The sequence below is a fragment of the Fukomys damarensis genome, unplaced genomic scaffold (assembly GCF_012274545.1).
Source record: "Fukomys damarensis isolate Sample0158 unplaced genomic scaffold, DMR_v1.0_HiC HiC_scaffold_19, whole genome shotgun sequence".
Lineage (NCBI taxonomy): Eukaryota > Metazoa > Chordata > Mammalia > Rodentia > Bathyergidae > Fukomys > Fukomys damarensis.
Genome location: NW_022900931.1, coordinates 62,181,738 through 62,190,040, shown reverse-complemented (window position 1 = coordinate 62,190,040; position 8,303 = coordinate 62,181,738). Strand labels below are relative to the sequence as shown.

At 57.9% G+C, this 8,303-nt stretch overlaps 1 protein-coding gene across 1 annotated transcript in view; it reads left to right on the top strand.

Annotated features, from left to right (window-relative positions):
* Exoc3l2 (exocyst complex component 3 like 2) overlaps nucleotides 1–8,303 on the top strand; it is a 20,128-nt gene that overhangs the window by 8,737 nt on the left and 3,088 nt on the right. The window contains exons 3-9 of the mRNA XM_033766004.1: nucleotides 3–69; nucleotides 1,663–1,774; nucleotides 2,651–2,752; nucleotides 2,850–2,950; nucleotides 3,309–3,419; nucleotides 5,373–5,508; nucleotides 8,104–8,234. Of these exons, the coding sequence (XP_033621895.1) occupies nucleotides 3–69; nucleotides 1,663–1,774; nucleotides 2,651–2,752; nucleotides 2,850–2,950; nucleotides 3,309–3,419; nucleotides 5,373–5,508; nucleotides 8,104–8,234 (760 nt within the window). The remainder of the gene's footprint in view (nucleotides 1–2; nucleotides 70–1,662; nucleotides 1,775–2,650; nucleotides 2,753–2,849; nucleotides 2,951–3,308; nucleotides 3,420–5,372; nucleotides 5,509–8,103; nucleotides 8,235–8,303) is intronic.

The following is an 8,303-nucleotide window of genomic DNA, read 5'->3' as shown; positions in this document are numbered from 1 at the left end:
CGCCCGACGCAGGCTGCCACTGGCCGACCGCTACGCTCTGCTGCACTGGCACAACCAGGTGTACCCCAGGTGAGCTGGGACTGGAGCTGCCAGGTCGTTTAGCCCCAGCCTCACCCTCAGGCTGGCCGCTGCAGACCCCAGGGACCTTGGAACAGCCGACTCTTGATCCCAGAACCCCGACTCCATTGGCCCTAAGATCCTGTGCGCGAGGGTGGTGGTCACAGCGCTGGCCACCCCCATCTTGGCACACTGACCCCTTGGTATGGGAACCTCCGGGCTAGTCCAGCCCCAGAGCTTCGGCCCTACCGCATCTGCTCTTCTTGGCTCAGCACAGCCCACCCTCTCCTTCCAAGAGCACCAGGGACCCCTCAGACCTAGAACCCGAGCATCAGACGCTTCCACTCCTAGAATCTCAGATGCCTTGACCCTTCCGATCTTCCAGCCTTAGCACCACCTGCCCTTCCAGCCCCGGAACCGACTGACCCCACTGTTCTAGAGTCTCAGCACCGCTGACCAGGGCAGTCCTCACAGCAGTGTGTGTGGACCCATCCAGTTGCGACCTGGGGACTCACATAACTAGGGTCTTTGCCTCCACCTCCCCTCTGGAGTGGACCATGCCTGTGCCCATCTAGGGCACCTGCTGACCCTCAACCTTGGTACTTGGAGCCTTAGACTTCCAGAGTCCCACCCTGCCCTGTCCCCAGCTCCTAGGGCATCAGCGCTGTTGAAGCTTTCACTCTTAAAACTGTGCCTTTATGATTCTTTCAACTCTAGAGCCTTGGTGTCAGTGCGCCTTCAAATCCCACCCCTCAGCCTCCTCCCCCCTTTAGGTCCTAGCCCTGGACCTCGCTGGCCCTGCTAGCTTTAGAACTGCTGCACTGTGGCCCCTCGGAATGCTACACCTGCAGCATCCAGCACCTTAGGGTCCTTGACCTGTCAGGGTTGGAATCTTTGGAGCCCTCAAACCCTAAAACATACACTTTTGTGGCTGGAGGAGGGGATGTAGTGGTCCCCGCCCATCACAGTTTCACTCCAGGGACTAGGGGCTCCCTCGGCCATACCCAAACCACACTTTGGCGGGTGAAGGGCTGAGTAAGGGGTTCCTGCACCAAAGTCAGGATGCTGTGGCCAGGAAGATGCCAGCCCCACAGAGCCTTTCGTGAGCACAAGTCATGGAGGCTGTCAGCCCATCCGGGAGAGGAGCAGGCAGGACCGGGAGTCTAGACAGCTTCCTGGCGCTATGAGACACAGGTTGGGTCCAATTCATAAGGAGATGATATTTCTGATGGGCCAGATGCCAGAAGAAAAGCCTGCAGTGAGGGTGGGCTGGGGAGGCACAGAGGTGCCCGCCCCAGGCGTACAGGGGCCAGAGGAGCAGGGGCAGAAAGGGGCGTCTATCTGGGGAAGCCGATATGGGCGAGGCCTCACTGTCAGATCCTCAAGCCTGAACTTGACCCCAAAGTCTTGCCCAAACACCATCCATCAGGTGATTCAGCTGGAAATAGGGAGCGATTATTTCAAAGATTTCCTCACAGATGAGCAAAGCTGGCAGGGAGAGAGGAAGGGAGTGGCCCAGTATGACAAGCAGTGGCTGAGAGAGAAGGGCGGTCCCATCGGCCAGCCCCCTCTCACAGAACTCCTGTCTTTTACCCCTACCCCCAGGGAGGTCCTAGGGCTGGTGGACATGGTTGCTCTGGAGAATGGGGAGCTGGGGCCCCTGCTGTCCCCTGGCACCCTTCGGGGTCTGGAGGATGAATGTGTTACAGATGTCAAGGTACTTGGGACTTAACCGTGGTGATGTGGGACTTGGAGGTGATCTGTGGGGTGGGGCTCGCGGCAGGTTTAGGGGGGCCGCTCCCTGCCTCACTATTTTCGTGCCCTTTTTCCTGTGTGAGCTTCTGAGTTCGCCCCAAGGCCAAAGCCACATCAGCCCAGACTGGTCCCTTCTGTATCCCACACTGCATCCCGAACACCCGCTCTTGGGGAGGAGGGACACTCGGCCAAGGTCCCATACGCCAGGAGCCTTCAAGCCTCAGAGCGAGAGGAACCCAGTCACAGATCTGCAGCTCAGGGGCCCAGCACACCCAGCACCAGCATCAAAGCAGCTATGCGCTCCTTGGAGGCTGAGAGTAAACATGGTTCCTCACAGGCTGGGCATGGGTGCTCCTGAGCAGAATGGCCCGGTCACCATACCCAGCTTGGCCACAGTGCCACTTCCTAGCTGTGTGCCAGGGGATCCTTACAGCTCCAGAACCTGGAGAATCGAACATGTCTAGCTCAAACCACTTGCTGAATTGAAGACCACTCATTGGGTCAGAGAATCAGAAACCTTTGCAATTCTTGAATCCAGACTCTGATAGTCTTGAACTAATTGCTCAGCAGAACCTAGGAGCAGAGTCTCAGCACCATCCAACCATGAAGCGTACACCCTTCCACTCCGTGGCTGTTAGGTGGAGGAAGCTTCAGACCCTAGACGTGGCAATGGAAGGGCTGGGCAAGCTTGCAGGTTGAGTCTCTCAGCAGCACTGCCTTGCTTGGCAGCTGGGCAGAATCCAGGCTTTTGCTCGGGGCTTGGAGGGAGGGGACCCTGGTAGAAGAAAGAAAGAACCCGTGCAGCCCTGAAGCCTGCCTGCCTCCCGGCCCCCTCCAGGCTCAGACACGGGCAGCCCTGCTTCGGGTGCTGCAGGAGGACGAGGAACGCTGGGGTAACCCCGAGGACCAGCCTGGCAGCCTGGCCCAGGATGTGTGTGAGGTAGGAGGCGGAAGGAGGAAGAGGTACCTACTGGACGTGGCAGGGTGGGCTGGGGGAGCTGGCCTGACCTCACCTCCTGTCCCCCTGACCCATGCAGCTGCTGGAAGAGCACACAGAGCGAGCCCCCCGCATCAGCCAGGAGTTGGGGGAGCGCATGGCACATTGCTGCCTAGCGGGGCTGGCGGAGTTCCTGCAGAGGTAGGGGCTGGGGCCAAGGGGCAGCCTGGGGTTGGGCATCAGGAGCTGGGGTCCTGCCAGAGAGTGCAGTCGGCACGGGAAAGGGTGAGCGGGAGCCGGGTGTCGTGCGATCCCGCCCCTGGGAGGCTGAGGCAGGACTGCAAGTCTGATCCCAATCTGGGCAGTTTAGCGACTTCACAAGACCATCTCAAAATGAAAATTAAAAAGAAAAACAATTTAAAAAGGGTTAGGGCTGGAGTTCAGTGCCAGAGGCTTTGGGTTCAACCTCCAGCACACACGCAAATTGGCAGAGGTACGGTGGGAGGGGTCAGGACCCCGGGCTGTGTGGGCCTTGACTCCTGCCTGTCTCTACCCCCAGCTTTCAGCAGCGCGTGGAGCGATTCCACGAGAACCCGGGAATCCGGGAGCTGCCGCCCGACATCTACATCAGCAGAACCATTGCTCTGGTCAACTGCGGGCCCCCCCTGAGGTGAGAGCACCCACGTGACCCCCCATATGTGGGGGTAGTTCCGGGTGGCAGCTGAACCAGGGTATGGGTTCCTGGTGGTTCAGTGCGCACCACAGGTAGGCCCAGGGTGACCTCAGGAGCGTAAAATCCCAGAGTCCTAGAGACAACTGTAGCACTGAGGAGGATTCGAAACAGAATCAGAATACCGAGGAGGTGTGACAGTCGTAGAAGCCACCGGGCATAGTGGTGCACGCCTGTAATCACAGCAGTCAGGAGGCTGAGGCAGGAGGATCACCACAAGTTTGAGGCTAGCCTGGGCTATTTAGCAAGATCCTGTCTCCAAAAAAAAAAAAAAGAGAGAGAGAGAGAGGAATTGTAGAAACCTAGAAGCCAGAATCAGTGATTCTAAGAATTATTATTTTGCCCTTTTGTTGATTTACTTTAAATTTCATTTTAAAATGTATTTGCTTTGGATTTTGTTTGTTTGTTTGTTTGGTTGGTTGGGTTTTTTTGCGGGGGGTTCCGGGGATCGAATTCATGTCCTTGCGCTTGCAAGGCAGGTGGTGGTCACTGAGCTAAATCCCTGGCCCTGCTTTGGGTTTTTTGAGACGAATAAACCTTAATTTAGATGACTTATCATACCTAACACAATGACGTGCTAAGTGAGTAGCTGTGATACAGGGCCATTTAGGGACTGGTGACAAAAAATCCGTGCATGTTGGCTAGAGAAGCGTTTTTTTTCTGAATGTTTTCCTTCTGGTTGGCTGAACCACAGAGGCGGCGCTGTGGACATTGCAGGGCTGACTGCACACAGCAGAGCCTCAGACCCGCTTCTTCCCTGTGCCCCTGGCAGCCGGGACAGCTTCCCTTGAGCACAGAGTCCCCATGTCCAGGGCTGGGCAGGGGCCAGCATGTGTGAAGCCCTGCGTTCAGGAGCTAGCACTGAAAAAAATCCTTATTGTTATTATTTTTTAATATTGAAACCGTACATAATCTCCTGCCCAGCAGCCTGGTCTCTGTTTGATCGTGCCTGATGGATGGGCATCGGCTCCACATTTCCAGGACACCTTACCCTCCTGTTAGCTTCCGGCTGGCCCCAGGGCTGTTTCTGTAGGCGTAGGCAAGTGGGTCGGAACCCAGGGATCGCAGCCCGCCCCTCGGTGAGGACCCAGAGCAGAACTGCACAACCACAGGCTAAATTGGGAGCCACAGACAGTGGAATGGAGGCCTCTTCACTAACCCCCAGAGAGCACCAGGAGAGGGCAGGCACACACCTGTAATCCCAGCACTCTGGGAGGCTGAGACAGGAGGATCAAAATTCCAGCCCAGATTGGGCAATTTAGCGAGACTCTGTCTCAAAGCAAAAAAATTTAAAGGGCTGGAGATGGAGCTCAGTGCAATGGCACTGGGCTCCATCCCCAGTACCAGAGGCCCCAAGAGACCTCTCTTCCCCCAAAATACCCTAGACTCCCTCTGACATCTCCACGCCTCCTGATATTCCCTATCCACCCAGGTACCCCTCAGCCCCTCCTGCCTCCAGATGTCCCCAGTCCCGGACATCCTTAAGTCCCCCAGAAACCCCCATTCCCTAAATGCTCCCCATCCTCCCTGACACCCCAAAACCCAGACAGCCCCATCTCTCAGGCATCCTCTGACACTCTTTGTTTTGTTTTGTTTTGAAACAGGGTCTTGCTACATAGTTTAGGTTGGTCTTGAACTAGTCACATAGCTCAGGCTGGCTTTGGCCTGGTGGGGATGCTCCTGCCTCAGCCTCCTGAGCCCTGGGATTATAGGCATGCAGCACCACACCTGGGCTCCCATGGTTGTGCCCAGCCCCTGATCTTCCTCAGTTTCTCATCTGACCAGATACTTCCTTCACCCCACAAACAGGGTCCACGCAATGGGGGCCTGGTCCAGGAAGCTGGTCCGAGGCGTTGGGACTCCCTGACTTTTGGTTCTGCTTGATCTCCACAGAGCTCTGGCTGAGCGCCTGGCCAGGGTGGGACCCCTTGAAAGTGAGCCAGCCCGGGAAGCCTCGTCCTGCGCTCTGGACCGTGTAACCCAGCTCTGCCACCAAGTCCTGGCCGACCTGCTATTCCAGGAGCTGCAGGTGAGCCAGGGGCAGGGGCAGGGCTGTGCCAAGGCAGGAGAGTGAGCCCCGCCCTGCAGCCCCTCAGCCCAGCACTGTGTTTGGGCAAGGGTGGGGGGACCAGAAGGAAGAAGGGAGAAACTGGCCAAGGAGAGGACAGAGAGCCACCAGCAGGAGGGAGCTTGAGTGGAGCCCTCCTCACTGAGGCCTCCAAAATGTATGTCCAGGATCCCTTTTTCTCTGAATCTTCAGAACAAAAGCCAGAGTCCCTGTCGTGGCTCTGCACACCTGCTCCTTCCCCTCTAGCCAGAGCAGCCCCTGGGCCTTTGCACGTGCCAGTCCTGCTGCCGAGAATGCTCTCCCGAATACCCCATGGGTCCCTGCATCTTGTCTTTCACATCTTGACTGAAATGTCACCTTCTCAATGAGACCATTCTTGATCATCCCACTTCCCATAGAATCACCTGTAGTCCCGGCTACTCAGGAGGCTGAGGCAGGAGGATCGTTTGAGCCCAGTTCAGGGTCAGCTTGGGCAATGTATCGAGACCCTATCACTAAAAAGGAAGCCTGAGACCTTTCCTGACATTCTGCTCTATTTGTCTTCCGTGGCTCTTACTGTCACCTGCCGTCAACAAGCTCATGTATTTATTGTGGCACTGGTGAGGGAGCCCGAGGCCTGGTGCCTGCTAGGCAAGCTCGCCGCCACTGAGCTGTTTCCTGGCTGTTTTTATCATTCACTTTCAAACTGTGTCCTCCCACTGGAATCTTCCAGTGAAGGGGTTGCTTGAAAGTTGTCTAAATTAACTTTCATTATGGAAAACTTCAAGCATACATAACCCGAAGCAGGAAGACAGCAGAATGACCCCATCCACTCATGGCTCAGCTCAGCAAACATCACCCCTGGCCGATCTTGTCTCTCTGCCACTCTGCCCTCCCCCAGTTATTTTCCTCTTGTGTGGCCCCGGGGACCGGACTGGAGACCTCTGGTGGCAAGGACCCTGGGTACCACTGCACCACGCCCCCAGCCTTCTCCCGTGGAATTTTGTCATTTCCTCTATCAGCCTATATCTCCAAAAGACAAGAAACCTTTTAAAAATCAGTATCACCAACTACATCAAGTTTTGGGCGGGGTAATAGCACAATCCAGTCCAGGCCAGCCTCAAATTCATTCTGTAGCACAAGTGGGCATCAAACTTGCACTCCTCCTGCCTCAGCCTCCCTAAACGCTGGATCGCAGGCCTTTAACAATGTCACTTTATACCTAACAAATGGAAGCAGGATTCCTTGGTGGCATCAGGTGCCGACCTCATAGTAACGGCAAGCTCTGTGTCCTCCGTGCTGGGCACTAAACTCGGGATGACTCACTTAATCCTCGCCACACTCCCGGGAGATGGGTTTAGCAGGCGCTCTGTTCAGCCGAGAGGGGGCCTGGGCGGGGAGGCCTGGCTGAGTCTAGGATCCTCGTCTATAAACCACTCTGTATGCTTTGCGCGAATGAGGTGGATCAGGGAGAAAGGGAAGGAGGGAGACTGAGCGAGACCCCTGGGAGAGCGAGAGCAGGACGCGCGGGGCCCGAGGTGGGAGACGGCGCTGAGGGCCGCGGCGGCGTGTGCGCATGCGCGGACCGGTGTCGGGCGCCCCGCGCCGAGGGGCCCTGGAGAAGCAGGGCGGCGTTTTGCAGATTACTTTGTGCCCCGCTTTTTTTTTTTTTTTAAACAAAAGCCCCATTTTTGGAAGTTCTGAAAACTCACTGCTGTAAGGACAAGAGCAGCAGAGGGGTTGGTCCTGGGGCCGCGTGGGATGAGCACCTGCGTGGATGCAGCCGCGCTGGCCGCGTCTTCGGCTCCCTCCCAGTCTCCAGCCCGGCTCCGTCCAGCTCTTCCCAGGCCTCGCCCTCCCCGGGCAGCCCCTGGGTTCCTCCTGCCTCCTCCCGACCCTCCCCTCCCCGCCCAGAACCTGCGTGGTTCCCCAGCCCCCAGAGAAAGCGAGCGATCCCACCGCAGGCCCCATGCCCTCCCGCCCAGGCCTCCGAGCCTCCTGCCTCCCGCCTGGAGCCCACACTGCGCCCCTCGGGGACTTAGTCCCCCTCAGGTGCACTTGAGAAGGCCCAAGCTTGGGGAATGCTCTGCTGTCGCCGTCTTGAAGTTTTGAGTAATTTCTGAACGTGGTTCCATGTTTTCATTTCGTGCCGGGCTGGGAGAATTATGCAGCTATTATGCAGATGGTTCTGCCTGCCTCCACCACCCTTTTCCGGGTCCGCACACCCGAGTGCCCGTCTGAAATCGGAGCCTTCCTCTCTCCCGGCCGAGTGGCCGGCAGTGACCAGCACTGGGGTCTCGGCTTTGCGTCCTCTCCCGGGGGAAGCCCTCTCGGACCCCGTGCAGACTTCGCCTGCTCTCCCGGCTCTGCAGTCCCAGCCCACCCAGCCCTGGATCTCTCTCTCCCTCTGCGCCGGCCGCCTCCCCAGCAGGGCAGGGCAGGGCAGGTGCAGGGTCCTCCCAGCGCTGTCCCTGAGCACTGTGTGGCCTTGGCTAGGCAGCAGCAGGGCTTGGAAACTCTCCTCCTGGGAGCGGAGGGAAGCGGGGAGGCTGTGACCGCTCCACACTCTCCCCACAGCCGCACTTCAACAAGCTCATGCGCCGGAAGTGGCTGAGCAGCCCCGAGGCCCTGGACGGGATCGTGGGCACGCTGGGCGCACAGGCCCTGGCGCTGCGCAGGATGCAGGACGAGCCCTACCAGGTGCGGGGCTGCTAGCTGCGGCGGCCGCCTGGGGACCCGAGACCCGCACGTTGCGTGAGATCTGTGGGGAGGAGAGG